General features: G+C 40.2%; 1 protein-coding gene across 1 annotated transcript in view; it reads left to right on the forward strand.

The window, feature by feature from the left end:
• The window catches only part of ATP2A3 (ATPase sarcoplasmic/endoplasmic reticulum Ca2+ transporting 3), a 148,828-nt gene that overhangs the window by 73,312 nt on the left and 59,867 nt on the right, over positions 1-15,649 (forward strand). The window contains exons 2-7 of the mRNA XM_034420907.3: positions 966-983; positions 2,728-2,810; positions 7,525-7,629; positions 11,591-11,729; positions 14,160-14,240; positions 15,190-15,275. Of these exons, the coding sequence (XP_034276798.1) occupies positions 966-983; positions 2,728-2,810; positions 7,525-7,629; positions 11,591-11,729; positions 14,160-14,240; positions 15,190-15,275 (512 nt within the window). The remainder of the gene's footprint in view (positions 1-965; positions 984-2,727; positions 2,811-7,524; positions 7,630-11,590; positions 11,730-14,159; positions 14,241-15,189; positions 15,276-15,649) is intronic.

Consider the following 15,649-nt stretch of genomic DNA (forward strand, 5'->3'; position numbering starts at 1 on the left):
GACTGTGATCATGATGATTATTATCCATTCAGTTGTGTCCGACTCTTGGCAATTCTATGGGCCACATCTTCTGATCTTGCATTACTTCTCTGAGTTTTTCTATCCTATGGTGAAAAATTATGCTGAAAAGGCTATGTGGAGGCCAATTTCATGCTATAATTTTTCTTTTATTCATGTGGCATAGTAATGATACTGCATGGGTTTATGGGCATTGGCTGGCATATCATTACAGGTAGTCCTCGACTTACAACAGTTTGTTTAGTGACTGTCCAAAGTTGCAATGGCACTGAAAAATGTGACATGAGTGTTTTTCACCATTATGACCTTTGCAGCAGCCCCATGATCAAGTGATCAAAATTCAGATGCTTGGCAACTGGTTCATATTTATGACCGTTGTTGTGTCCCAAATTCAGGTGGCCAACTTTTGCGACCCTCTGACAGGCAAAGTCAATGGGGAAGCCAGATTCACTTAACTGGTTAACTAGTAACCTGGTTACTAACTTATCAACTGCAGTGATTCACTTAACAATTGTGGCAAGAAAGGTCGTAAAATGGGGCAACAGTCACTTAACAAATGTCTCACTTAACAATTGAGCCCAACGTTGGGCTCAATTGGGATGGTAATTCAAGGACTACCTGTATGCATTTTGAATGCATATGATTGTCAGATCCATTTGTTAGTACCAGTATCTGGTGACACTAGAGTGAGTTCAGTGGATTTATTTATTTATTAAATTTGTTTGCCACTCACCTCACTGCAAGGCAACTCTGGGGGATGTGGGGGGGAAATGGGTTGTTTTTTCTCAATTTTAGCACTTCTAAAATAATTGATTATTGGGAGAATAAAACATGGAGCTTCTGAAAGACTGGATAAAATCCATATCTCTGTAAATCAACCATCTTTTATTCTTTTTCCCTCCTTCCCATTGGCTGCGCTTTGTGGATCCCCCACTGGAAACCTGTAGAACTTCCAGCTGAAGAAGGTAAGCTTGATTCCTGTTTGCAATCATTTGATTATCTCTTTCTTTCTTTCTTTCTTTCTTTAACTTCTATGTCCCCCATCTTGCCAAGGTGACTCTAGGCAGTTTACAATCATATAATATTTTAATAAGGAGGGGAGGACTCATAGACCATGTGGGAGACAAAGAAGAGAAAGTTGAGTTCAAATCATAGGTCATCCATGAGCTTCTTTGGACTGATCTTGAGATCACTGCTGTCTTTTAAATAATCTACAATATTTTGCAGGTACATTATAGGTGTATTGCTTTTTTGCCCCTCATGGGATGAATAAAGTGATAATAGTGGAGACATGATAGCAGTGTTCCAATATCTCAGGGGTTGCCACAAAGAAGAGGGACTCAAAGTATTCTCCAAAGCATCTGAGGGTAAAACAAGAAGCAATGGGTGGAAACTAATCAAGGAGAGAAGCAACTTAGAATTAAGAAGAAATTTCCTGACAGCGAGAACAACTAATCAGTGGAACAACTTGCCTCCAGAAGTTGTGAATGCTCCAACACTGGAAGTTTTTAAGAAGATGTTGGATAACCATTTGTCTAAAGTGGTGTAGGATTTCCTGCCTAAGCAGGGGGTTGGACTAGAAGACCTCCAAGATCCCTTCCAACTCTGTTATTCTATTCTAAGATACCCACCAGTGTGATCTGGATGGGAAATGCTTTATGTAATCAGTCTGAGAGGATGATCATGTTTACCATGATGGGTCCTTGGTGCTTTCTGAGCTTGGTTGTAACATCATCAGTGTACTGAAGATGTTACCTAGTTTGGGTAATGAAACATCTGCAAGAAAACAACCAAGCTCAGAGAGCACCAAGGACTCATCATTTCATCCCTGAGCTACAAATATTCTCCTTTATCTATATTCTGTTTATCATGAATTATATCTTTATATGGTGGCATGTTTACCATAAAATGAGTGGTTCTTGCACTAATGTCCCAAGTTGTGACAAAAGGGCCTACTGTAGTCTGGACACCATTTGTCTAAATGTCCCACTCTTTGTATTGCTCCATTGGTGTTACTCCTCTGCATAAAAAATGAGACTAGTATTAGTGATTACATTCTAGTTTTCTCCCTGACGTGTTACATTTTTGCTGTGCCAGGATTTTTATTGGTGTTCAGGTTGGTTTATATACTTTTAAAAATACCATCCAATAACAATTCCTTGCTTTTGAAGATCAAACATAAGTCTCCTATTGTCAGAGGGAGGTAGAAGCATACCTAAGTTTGCATTTCCCCCCCCCTTTCTGACAGAATTAGTTTTATCTATAGTTTTTTTATGCATCCTACTTTTTAAATACATATGTAAGGGGTATTTCTGGGATAGAAAGATAGAAAACTGATGGCAGAATAAAGCCTAATGTTCCATTGAGTCTGCCCTTTGACTGTATTTGTCTTTATAATGTCTTTTTAATTAATTTTTTAATTATTATTTTAAAATTTTATTAATCTTCATTTTATTTTATATTTTTGTCATATGATGGGCATGTGTTTGTCAGTTACTGACATGTTTAAACTCAGTTACTGATGATTGAACCAGCAGCTGAAGTTGGTTCCAAGTTTCTACTGTTCTCTTTGTGAAGTAATACTTTCTAACAACACTTTTGAACTTCCCACCTCCCAGTCTGAGGTTATGCCCCCATGTTCTTGATTTTCACTTATTTTCTGCTGATTTTTTTTATTATTCTAACAAGAGATTTCAATTAACTTTCTAGGAAAATCACTTCTGGAGCTAATATTGGAGCAGTTTGAAGATCTCCTAGTACGCATCCTTCTCTTGGCTGCTTTCGTTTCCTTTGTAAGTATGTTTACCTCATATTTGAAAATTGTTTTCTTTATTTATCAAACTTCTAGATCGCCCATCTCACTTGCATGCCTCTAGGCGGCTGACAGATCAAACGGTAAAATGATATAAAAACTATACTCAAAAACTAAGTTTAAAAAAGCTCTTCAGATGATTTCCTAGTAACTAAATGTTCAACCCACAGAACAGGAGTGTCAAACTCGATTTCATTGAGGGCTGCATAAGGGTTGTGTTTGACCTTGGGGGGTGGGGGGTGGCCAGGGGGCATGGCCAGCTCAATGTCACTCATGTCCGGGGTGCCTGTAGTGGCCCAAGTGCTCTGTCAGCGGAAATGGGCTCCCGAGCTCTGTTTTTGGCTGCGACAGCTTCCTGCAACCCTCTGCCAGCAAAAATGGAGGCGCCCCCCCCCCCTGAACTCCGTTTTCGCTGGCAGAGGCACTGTTGGCCGGTCCTTCTCTGTTTCCAGGGCAGCCCCGTGAGCCAGATCTAAGCACCCCACGGGCCAGATTTGACCTGTGAGCCTTGAGTTTGTCACTCATAGAACATGAGTACAAATACAGATGCTGACCTGGTTCAGCCCAAACCAGGAGACAAGTTGCTAATCTCACAGAAAAAGCTTGGTTTTTCTAGTTAATTTAGGAGTGAAATATCATAGCAGCACAGAAAATTGCCACATATCTAGTCAGATCATGGTCCTCTAGCTCAGCCCCATTTGTACAGATTTCTAGGGCTGGGCTGAGTGGAAACTTTTATTTTATTTATTTATTTATTTGTATCCCACCTTTATTATTTTTACAAATAACTCAAGGCGGCAAATGTATCCAACACACCTTCCTTCTCCTATTTTCCCCACAGCAACAACTTTGTGAGAAGGGTTGGGCTGAGAGAGAATGACTGGCTCAAAGTAACCCAGCTGACTGTTATGATTAAGGTGGGACTTGAACTCACAGTCTCCCACTTTCTAGCCTGGTGCCTTAACTTCTAGACCAACCTGGCTCTCAGTTTATCCTTTCATCCCTTTCAGAAATACCTTATTACAGGGGAGGGAGGGGTGTCTTTGAATTTGGAAGAATTTTTTTTTACAGTTTTCTTTTCACTTGTAGCTGAAATTTAGCTTCTTGTTCAAAAATGTATTAATTGTATTGGAAATCTTAGGTGATATTTTTTTCTTATCATGATTTGCTTGTCAAGGAGCCCTAAGAAGAATGAGCCAAAGGACATTTCATGTCTATTTTTAATTTTACAATTGCCTGTTTCTTATTAGCCTAAATAATTTGCATATCTGTAATGCAATTTGCAAGGTATTTTATGAAAAGAAATCCCTTAAATATAATCCACATGCTAAAAGCAGGAATGGAAAAAAGAAATAAAGACTTTTATTTTATTTTTGAGCAGTGGCAAAGGGGCTACCTGTGCCTTGTAGTACCTCCCTGGACAAAAACAACTTTCAAGACTTTTTTTCCCCTAGTTTTTTAGGGTGAGTGCTACTTGTGTAGATTTTTAAAGGCTGTGGAATGGCCAACAAACCTATTATCCTTAATTACTTCCTCTCTCAAAAAAAAACTAGACAATATGCTATCAAATTAAAACAAAGCCACACAAGCTTGGTGAGCTCCAATCGTGCACCAAAAATGTGTAATCCTGCCTTAAAGTAATATTGCATAAGGAAGGCTGTCCCATCCCCTTCCTGTTTGAGGAAGCATTTCGCATCTCCTTTAAAGATTAAAAAAAGATTTTTTTGCGTTTTTGTTTTGTTTGGGGAATTCTTTCAAGAATACTACTACGGTACTTAACATCTACAGATAATCCTTGATTTACAACCATTCGTTTAATGACCGTTTGAAGTGACAGTGGCACTGAAAAAAGTAACTTACAAAAGGTCCTTGCAGCATCTCCACTGTCATGTGATCAGAATTCAGGATACAGAAGCACTGTAAAGCGGTATATAAGTCCAAGTGCTATTGCTATTGTTATTGAGGTGTTTGGCAACTGACATATATTTATGATGGTTGTAGCATCCTGGGATCATGTGATTGCCATTTATGACTCTCCCAGTTGGCTTCTAACAAGCAAAGTCAACGGGGAAAACTGGATTCGCCTAACAACTGCATGATTCACTTAACAACTGCAGCTTAACAACCGTGGCAGAAAAAGGGCATGAAATCTGGCGCAACTCACTTAACAGCCATCTTACTTAGCAATGGAAGTTCTGGCCCCGGTTGTGGTCGTAAGTTGAGGACTGTCTGTATTTCATAAAGGCCATCTTAGGTCTAATCAATCCTCATGCTTAGTTTTGTATTAAAGTGAGTGATTTAAAAGTCTCTGAAGAGAAGCAGTGGATCAATAAAGCTACTAATTATGGACAGCTAAAGAAGAAAGGATTAAAGATTAAATTGCCAATATAATATCATTATGTCAGCCTGTGGCACTGTGTATCATTGTAGCCATCCTACCTTACAAAGACAATTTAGTAGTATCCTTTTGGTGGTCCCATCATCTCTAATTCAGCAAGGATATACCAAGAAGTGGACAGCCATGCCATAATCAAGTATGTATTTCCAGAGATGGACTGCCTTTTCAAATAACGGGATACGAAGTCTGAAATAATATTTTTCTTTCTATTTTCTCCCTCTTGTTCTGCAGGATTATAATAAGTTGAATAAGTGTGTATCCTGTTGGGTTTCTGTTCTCTCACCTCAACTTTATTTTCTTATGAACATCAAAGGCTTAATCCAATAGAAAGTGAAAAACCACAATGTGGATCCAGATCAGTGGGGATTCAACAGCCTGTTTAATTCAGTCTGTTGTGTTTTCAAATGTAGCATTAACTCAATAGGGACCAGCTTCTTTGTCTTTTGAGCTGGCTTTCCATCAGAAGGAAAATTAAACTTTGCAGCTAAGTAACTGAGAAATATTGTCCAGGAATGTTTGGCCAAAAGCAAAAGGGTAAAAAAAAATATCCACAAATTAATGTTAGAACATTGAGGAAGTTTCTATTTAGTAACTACTGCTTTGAAGTATATCTTTTGATGTCAGATGTGTAGCTACAGGACATTCCAGTGACTTCCCTCCACTTGAGAAAATTATTTGCTGGAAGAAGTTAGCTTATTTTTGCTATCCATCACTTTTTAAAAAAACACTCATTCAGATTACATTTTCCAAGCTTTTTCTGTCTCAACAACAGTCCATGGACGTTGCAACACCTGGTAGACTACATCTGGACAGGCAATGGTCTTGTGAGCACTACATCTCCCAGCATGCCTCACTATGCACTCTACTATCAGTAGTTGAGACTGCAGGAAGCCACAACAAGAATCATCTCCTGATGTAGATCATGGGATGGTGATTGAATGGAAGAATGTTATTTTATTTTGATTTTTTTCCAATGTGGATAGCTACACATTTCACATGTGTAGGAGCCTCACAACAATTAAAACAACTGGGAATTGGAAGTCCACCCATCTTAAAGTTACCAAAGTTGATAAACACTGGCCTAATTCAAGGGTCAGCAACCCGTGGCTCTGGAGCCGCATGTGGCTCTTTCATTCCTCTGCTGCGGCTCCCTGTCGCTGGTCGGCTCCACAATTGAGAGGGCTTTCAGTTAGGACAAGTAGAGGAAAAAGGAAGCCGCGCTAGGAGGAGACTCTATGGTGGGGGAACTGGACTTCGTCGGCTCCAGAATTGAACAGGGGCTTCCGGTTAGGACCTTTGTGGCTCTTTGAGTGTTTAAGGTTGCCGACCCCTGGCCTAGTTGAAGCATTAGCTTAAGAGAAAACAAGAAAACTTGCTGTTGCCATTGCTGATTCCTGTACTTCTTCTCTTGCCTGCAATAGATTGTCATTAGAGTCTAGACCTCTACAAAGTAGTGGCATCTGCACGGGGGGAGAGGCAAGATGGTGAATGTGGTAATGTTGATACTAGTAGTCCTTTACGTACAACCACAGTTGAGATTTTACAATCTTTTTTGTTGCAATTATTAAGCAAATCCAGTGGTCTTTTCAGATCCAGCTTCTGTTTTGGTACTATGAAAAAAGTTGTCCTGAAAAATCAAAACAAGGTGCAGTAGAGCTGCTCAGGAAGGAAAAGGGTGAAAACTTGTTCCAGGAACCAGTTTCAATTAATTTAAGTTAGAATCCTGATGAGTGGCAGGTCCCTTCTTGGTGTTATTCCCCTTCCTTCAACATCTAGAGTGGCATTTATGGATTGAAGGTGTCTTTGAGATTGGGGGAGGAAAGGAGATTGGAAACTTTCCTTCTATGAACTTCTTCAGTCTGATTCATATGAAAATTCAAGATGATAGATTTAAAGTATAAGCTCATCTCTCTCTGTTTCAAAAATAACTCCAGGCAAAATCACACCTTTTTTTAAGCAGAACAGCAGGTAAGAACTCTAAAAGTTGCACCTCTTCCACAGGCAACATAAGTTTGTTTTCATACTGCACTGCTCCATATGTATGGATGTATATCTTCAAGCATCCTCTCCGCATCGTAGGAGGAGATGTTCTGTCTTCTCAAACAAACTTGCTAATGACTAACAACAATTTCTCTTTTAAAAAAAACATCTGAAATTTGTTTTGGTCAGTTCTCCCTTTGGGTGAAACGAAGCCCTCAACCATGGCTGCCTTTCATCTTGTTTCTTTTTTGAGATGGTTGTCTAAATTTCCCCTCCACGTCTCCTCCCTGCTCCCTCCTTCTCCTCCCCTCTGCAGATTCTGGCCTGGTTTGAGAAAGGAGAAGAAACCACCACAGCCTTTGTGGAGCCTGTTGTGATCATTATGATCCTCATAGCTAATGCAGTGGTAGGAGTCTGGCAGGTATGTTAACGGGCTGGTCACCGACCCGCTTTGATGCGTTTTCAGGTGGGAGGGAGGAAGCAAGTTGTAGCCAATTCACATCAGCTTCAGGTGTGTTTTGATATAATTGCAAGTCTGAATCCAGTCTGTGTCACTTTCACATATTTTTTCCACTAGTATCTGCCAAACGGAGGAGAAAAAAAATCTCCCTCACCTCCCATTTTCTGTGAATTGGAGATATTTATCACAGAAGTTGCTTTTCAAAAGAAATTAATAGTCAATTGGTGGGAACGGCTAAAGACATCTGATGGAAAGCACGGATTCCTTTGAAAATTGGCCAGCTTCCCTCTTAGAGATTTTTTATAATGATTAAACAAGATTGTTTGATTTTCTTTTTTTTCCCCCTCTCTTAATCTCCATCCAGATGATTCTCTTCTCTTCTCTTCTCTTCTCTTCTCTTCTCTTCTCTTCTCTTCTCTTCTCTTCTCTTCTCTTCTCTTCTCTTCTCTCCTCTCCTCTCCTCTCCTCTCCTCTCCTCCCCTCCCCTCCCCTCCCCTCCCCTCCTCTTCCTGTCAGACCTGGAAGCCATCTTTCTACCTTTGGGCCTTCAGGCTTCAGGCCTGCCACAAATCCTACTGTGGGAAATTGGGAGGGGTGATTGCATAGAGGGAAGAAGATATGTAGTCACAATAAAATTCTTTATAGAAAGTCAAGACCATTTTGCCCTGCAGCTGGGCTGAGAGAAATGAGGAGGTATCTTCTGTTTGATTTCGTTACAGGTGTTATTTGGAACCCTGACATTGACCCGAATCCCACTTCAATCTAAAGCAGGTCCCCCAAACTACGGGGTGCTGTCCGGGGTCCTGAGCCCCAAGCGTCAACCCGATACTGGGTGGCGCAAAGACTCAGGGAAGTTGGTGGGGGGAATGACACTCCTCTCCTCCCCTCCCCTCCCCTCTACTCCTTTGATCTACACCATCTCCATAATTCCTCCTCCTCCTCCTCCTTTCTATTTTTGCTGGTGTGTATGCACATGTGAGTGGTTTCTATTTATGCAAGTATATGATCCATACATATAGATGGGAATCACTTAATTTCATCAAGGAAGTTCATTATTTTACAGGCAATTAATTTTAATCAGGAAGCTTTATGCTTTTATTAGAATGATGGGAGTAGCATCATGCTGTCATGATACAATCTCCACACTATGGGATATTACTTTCATGAAGAAAAAGGGTGGGATTTGCATCACAATGGTGCAGTGCATTTTCTCCCTGGTCCCTGTAGTTTCCACTGATTAAGGTCTATTGCCTGGGCCTGTTTCTTTGAGGGGAGAAATCTCCAGGTTTCAGCTGGAGGTGAGGACCATATGTTGACAAAAGGAAAAAGGTGGTGTGTTTCATAGAACTTTAGTCCAAATAATTTTTCCTAATTATTCCTCCTATTGGGGAGGGTTGTATTAAATATAAAGTTAACTTCCTTTTATAAAACGCAATATTTATTGGAGCCTTTCATTTATCAGTTGATGGGGGTCAATCTGTTTGCCTCCTGTCCTTTGTACCGTATTTTTTGGAGTATAAGACACACCTTTTTGCACCCAAAAGAGGGTGAAAATCTGGGTGCGTCTTATAGTCCGAATGTAGCCCCGCCCAGCCTCTGAAACAGAGGTTTCAGAGGCTGAAAAAAAAGCAAGGCACAGAGCTCACAACCAACGAACCTGTTGCTAAAGTTCACCTCTGGAAACAGCTGATTGGGGTTATTCCAGGAGGCCGATCCACCCCCAATCAGTTTTTTTCTTATTTTCCTCCCCAAAAACCAAGGTGCGTCTTAAACTCCGGTGCGTCTTATAGTCCGAAAAATACGGTAGTTTCATACCTATAACAGAATACAGAATGGAATACAGAATAACGAAGTTGGAAGGGACCTTGGAGGTCTTCTAAGTCCAACCCCTTGCTCAGGCAGGAGACCCTATACCCGTGATGGCGAATCTATGGCACGCATGCCAAAGGTGGCACGCAGAGCCCTCTCTGTGGGCACGCGTGCTGTCATCAGCTGCTCTTATGGTTTCCGGCGCGTGCATGCACACTGGCCAGCTGGTCTTTCGGTTTCTGGCACTCCGGCGTGCGCATGTTCTGGTTTGAGCACTCGGTGCCGAAAAGGTTCGCCATCACTGCCTTATATCATTCCGGACAAATGGTTTTCCAATCCCTTCTTAAAAACCTCCAGTAATGGAGCACCCACAACTTCTGGAGACAAGAAGCCGTTCCACTGATTAATTGTTCTCACTGACAAGAAATTTCTCCTCAGTTCTAAGTTGGATTTTTCCTTAATAGGTTTCCATTTGTTACTTCTTGTCCTGCCCTCAGGTGCTTCGGAGAATAGTTTGACCCAATCCTCTCTATGACAGCCCTTCAAATAAATCATTCATCTTTTCCATTCAGTTCCTGCACAATTCTGCATTTTTAAAAGACAAGCACACAGATTTGTATTTATCTCTATGCCAATTTCCTTTGCATAGTTTGTGTATAATATTGAAGCTAAGAGATGCCCTGTTCTGTTTTGGATGTTGCAGCCTGAAAAATAAATGTTGGTCTAGATATTAATCCAAGTAGTTTAACTTAGAGGAGTTAATTTAAAAATAAAGATCACTTTCAGCTCTAGCCTTGCATACCATTGTCTCTCCTCACAAATTCATACAAACATAGAAGAGAATGCAATTTTTATTGAACACATGCCAAATTGACATTGGCTGGAAATATATTTTCGAAAGTAAATGAGGTTACAAAAATAGCTGGGGCAACTTTTTTAAAGAAGGCAATTGATGACAAATTTGTTCCAAAGGCACATATGCTAATGTTTCCAAAATAGTCATTTGAAAGAAATAAAAGAATTACCAAAATAATCCAATATGAAACAATGCAACCAGAACAGAAGGAACCTAATTCAACAATCCAACAAACCAAGTGGATATTTTCTATCTGCAGAATAGCATCACAATACTAGTCCATAGGGTTGCAAAACAAGATATGCAGCAGCACTCCTGGGCAGTCACCGAAAAGGCCCTGCTTGTGGTACATACCATCTGTATCTGGATGGGGTAGTTCTTTTATTTTAATCTCAACTGGAAAAATGTTCTCCTCTGAGACATATAGATTGTTCAGAAGACTTTTTTGGTCACCGCATTATAAAAAAGATGCTGAGACTCTAGAAAAAGTGCAGAGGAGAGCAAGCAGGAAGATTAGGGGACTGGAGACTAAAACATATGAAGAACGGTTGCAGGAACTGGGCATGGCTAGTCTAGTGAAGAGAAGGACCAGGGGAGACATGATAGCTGTATTCTAATACTTGAGGGGCTGCCACAGAGAGGAGGGGGGTCAAGCTGTTTTCCAAAGCACCTGAAGGCCAGCACAAGGAATAATGGACGGAAACTGACCAAGGAGAGATTCAACCTAGAAATGAGGAGGAACTTTCTGACAGTGAGAACAATCAACCCATGGAACAGAAGTTGCCTTCGGAAGTTGTGGGAGCTTCATCACTTGAAACTTTCAAGAAAAGATTGGACTGCCATCTGTCAGAAATGGTGTAGGGTCTCCTGCTTGAGCGGGGGTGTTGGACTAGATGACCTATAAAGTCCCTTCCAACTCTATTAATCTGTTAATCTGACTTCTAAATTGGAAAAGGAGCCTTGGTAGTACAGTGGTTTAAAGCACCCTGTTATTAACACAGCTGCCTGCAATTACTGCAGGTTCGAATCTTACCAGGCTCAAGGTTGACTCAGCCTTCCATCCTTTCTAAGGTAGGTTAAATGAGGACCCAGTTTGTGGGGGCAATAAGCTGACTTTATATAAATATACAAAAGTATGAAGGCTATTGCTTAATGCATTGTAAGCCACCCTGAGTCTCCGGAGAAGGGCGGCATATAAATCAAATTAAAAAAAAAAAAAAAGTTCCAGTTATAAAAAGCTGTTTTTGTTTTTTGCAGGAGAGGAATGCTGAGAGTGCAATTGAGGCCCTAAAAGAATATGAACCAGAAATGGGGAAGGTGATCAGAGCAGACAGGAACGGAGTCCAGCGGATCCGAGCTCGAGACATTGTCCCAGGCGATATTGTGGAGGTAGCAGGTACAATCTCAGCCATTGGCTTGCCTTGTGGATCTAATGTTGACCTATGTTCTTATATCATAAGATCCACACGAAATAGGCCTTCTGCTTATTTGCCTTCAAATGTCAGCAGCTGTACTTTACTTATGCTATAATAAAGGTTTATTAGTTATTGGGAACTTTTGAGAAGTTTACCCATGCTAGTCTGTGGCAGCAAACATAACAAATCATCTTATAGCATCTTGGATGGCACAGATGGCACCTTGCATCCGTGTTATAACAAATAAATTTGTAATCTTTTTAAAAGATGCCATGGTTTTATTTTATTTTTTTTGTTCTCGCTTTTGGGTTGTTTCCTATATGGGCATCACTTTCTTATTGAAAAAGGATCTTTCAAAGTAGTTGACAAACTAAAAGAATAATCAAAAGAGCCACTCCCAATACCGAAATTTATAAAAATATGCATCAGGAATATTTACCAGTGTTGGAGAAGTTAATGACGATGATTTATTCATATTGTATTGTTCGTGTGTTTTAGAAAGGATATGACAGATATTTGTTTTAAAGAATTTAGAATCTAAAGAAAAAAGAAAAAAAGGTGGAGGGAAAAATATGTCATTATTCTTACAATGCATACATTGTTTAGGTACGTATCATACCTAAAATATAGTATTATCCAGACAAAGGTTGAATATATATAGTAATAAATAACAGTTAAACCGAAGCTAGTAGCTTTTTCAGGCCCAAGTCTGGAAAATAAATAATGAGAGGGGAGAGAAAGAGAGACTCATTTTATATAATATCCTGGGCACCCAAATAAACAGCTGATTTCAGTGAGAATGAAGGAGATTTTGACATTATCTTGTCTGATCTCAGGAGATTTCAGTATTCTCATTAGAGATCTGTATAAGATTTCAATGGTCTTTATTTTTATTGGGGGGAGATATCCAAGAGCCTTGGTGGCGCAGCAGACTAAAGTGCTGTTAACTAGCACCAGCTCCTGCAATTACTGCAAGTTCGAATCTCACCAGGCTCAAGATTGACTCAGCCTTCCATCCTTTCGAGGTAGGTAAAATGAGGACCCGGTTTGTGAGGGCAATAAGCTGACTTTGTATAAAAAGAACACCGCTTGGGGGGGGCCAAAAGCCCAACTAAGCAGGTATATACAAAAGTATGAAGGCTATTGCTTAACACATTGTAAGCTGCCCTGAGTCTCCGGATAAGGGAGGCATATAAATCGAACCAATAAATAAATAATAAATAAATATCAAAATCCAAGAACACTTTGTAGTTCTTCTAAACAGTTTTCTTTATTATTCCTCTCCTATAAACAGAATCTTACCAAACAAAAACCACTGCCCCATAAAACATATATTCTGGAAATTATTAGGGAGGAGCCATCTTCACCCTCTTTCTGTCACAGAAACAGTGTTGTCTCTTGCCCCTCTGGAATTCATTCCCTCCCTCCCTGGAAATCTGGACAATATTCCATCACAGGAGATGAGGTGTATGGATACCTCAGTTAAAATAAAATAAAAGCAAAACATTATTTGAATTAGAAGTGAGCTAAACTTTTTCAGAATACCGTTTTCCCTGTGATCTTTTCTTTCTCACCTCAGATTAGAATTTTCTGAGAATAGTTCTATCAGAGTTTGTGAAATCACCATTTTCTACTTCCAGTGCCAAGAAGGAAGAATCTAGAATCTTGCAAGGCTGTTAACACAGTTGCTGTTGCAATCATTTGCGGCAATGGTAAAAAAAAAAAAAGTCAAAGACCTTAGAAAAAAGAACTAATATATGGACAATACTACCCCATCACAAAGTAATGAAAAGTATTTTCTCTTTCTTAGAAAAATTGGACAATTTTGAATGGACACGGTAATAGTTTGTAGTGGTATTTTTGACAAAAATGTTTAAAAATGACTGCAGAAGTATTGATCTGGAAAAGAAATGCCATTCTACATGGTATGCAATGATATTTTTTAAAAAATAAAGCTTTTGTCCCTTATCAGGTCTGTTCCTAATCCAAATTTCCACTGGCCACATATTTATCTTTAAGGAAAACAAACCTGTTGGAAGATAAATGTCCCATTTTGCAGTAAATATAGGACTACTTCAAATTCAGACTGCATGGGAGTGTGATATAGCACCTGTCTGCAGCTCTTTAAAGCAGCTGCATCATTTCTTGGGATTGCAGTGGTTGCTCACTCTTGGGAAAAGGAGCAAAAGATAACTTACAGAAGAGTTGTAAACAGGTGTCAGATCTCTGACATTCTCAGAGGCACATTCACATTCTCTGAAGCATCTGTTTGGAATCAAATTCAAAGCTTTGCAAATACCTATTAAACATTGCTTTGTAAATCTCTTGTTATTTTGTAAATGACCGAAGCTGGATTTCAGGCACACATCCTTTTTAATAGCAAACTGTCTCATTATTTTTCCATCTTTTAGTTGGCGACAAAGTGCCTGCTGACATCCGAATCATTGAGATCAAGTCCACAACACTGAGGGTAGATCAATCCATTCTTACAGGTAGGCATTTTGTTCCTTCTATGAACATAGGTAGAAGTGAAATTTGGAAAGCCCTAAATCAGGGGTGTCAAGCCCGATTTCATTGAGGGCTGCATCAAGGTTGTGTTTGACCTCAGGGGGCTGGATGGGCGTGGCCAGGGTGGGCATGGTCAGCTCGACATCACTCGTGTCAGGGGCGCCTGTGGCTGCCCGAGCGCTCTGCCAGCAAAAATGGGCTCCCGAGCTCCGTTTTTGGCCACAACAGCCTCCTGTAACCCTCTGCCAGCAAAAATGGTGCTCGCTGTTTCCAGGGCAGCCCCGAGGGCCAGATCTAAGCACTTGCTTGAATTTGACACTCCTGCCTTAAATGAAGGTTAAAATGAAAGCAGTAAAATCCTAACAATGTCATCATCATTTGCATGGGATGCTTTTCCACAGGTTAAAGTAAGATATGAATGAAGGCAAATATACATGTCCCAGGATAATGTTGTAGGATCCAGTCTGGGTCAGTGATTTTGGACTCGTGCTGGAGCCCCTCCTCAGAGAACTTGTCTCTCACCAGAATATGTCTCTCACATTCTGGTGAGAGAAAAGTTCCCTGAAGATGGGTTCTAGCATGAGTCCGAAAGCTCTGGACTCAAGGACGACCCAGGTTGGATTCTAAAGTTAGATAGGCCTATTTGTGGCCTCCAGGTGGCATGCTTGTTGATGCAGGCGGGATTTATGGTCCAAAGCATCTGGTGAACACTAGATACCTTATCCTAGTAAGCAGTAGAAATGAGGAAAAAAATCTGTCCTCCTTGCGTTTCCTAGTCTTGCCCTGCCTCTTATCTCAGCATTGGGTTGCATACTTGGTCGAATGTATGATTTGTGATTCAAGTTCATTCCAAGCTTGAAACATCTTATTAGACAAGTCACTCTTAACTTTTGAAGGAAAAATGAATTTCAATATTCTCTTTTTTTTCTGCAGGCGAATCTGTCTCCATCATTAAACATACTGATCCAATTCCAGACCCAAGGGCTGTTAACCAAGATAAAAAGAACATGCTTTTTTCTGTAAGTGTCCTCAGCTCACCTTATAAGCCTGCCTTGCTTCTGGCATGAAGCTTCTCTGTCCTCGTGTCTCTGGGAAATCACCGCATATGATTGACAAATGGTAGAAACCTAAGTGGATTATATTATGTTAGGCTATAAATAGGTAAATAGGAGTCACTGTTTTTTGAATGCAACCCAATAAAAAAGCAGCACAGCCAAGAATAATTTGTATCTGATGTTCTACATATTTTTGTTGGATGTTTGTTTTTGGAGAACTAATACCTCCCTCCCACTTCCCTGCAACTGCCTTCTAGTGTGTCGCAAATTATTCGGATTGTCGCTTCACATTCAGTTAGTACAGGTAGTTTTCAACTTACTTGAAGTTATAGTGGACC

The sequence above is a fragment of the Pantherophis guttatus genome, chromosome 1 (assembly GCF_059756535.1).
Source record: "Pantherophis guttatus breed Tessera chromosome 1, ASM5975653v1, whole genome shotgun sequence".
NCBI classification, from domain to species: domain Eukaryota; kingdom Metazoa; phylum Chordata; class Lepidosauria; order Squamata; family Colubridae; genus Pantherophis; species Pantherophis guttatus.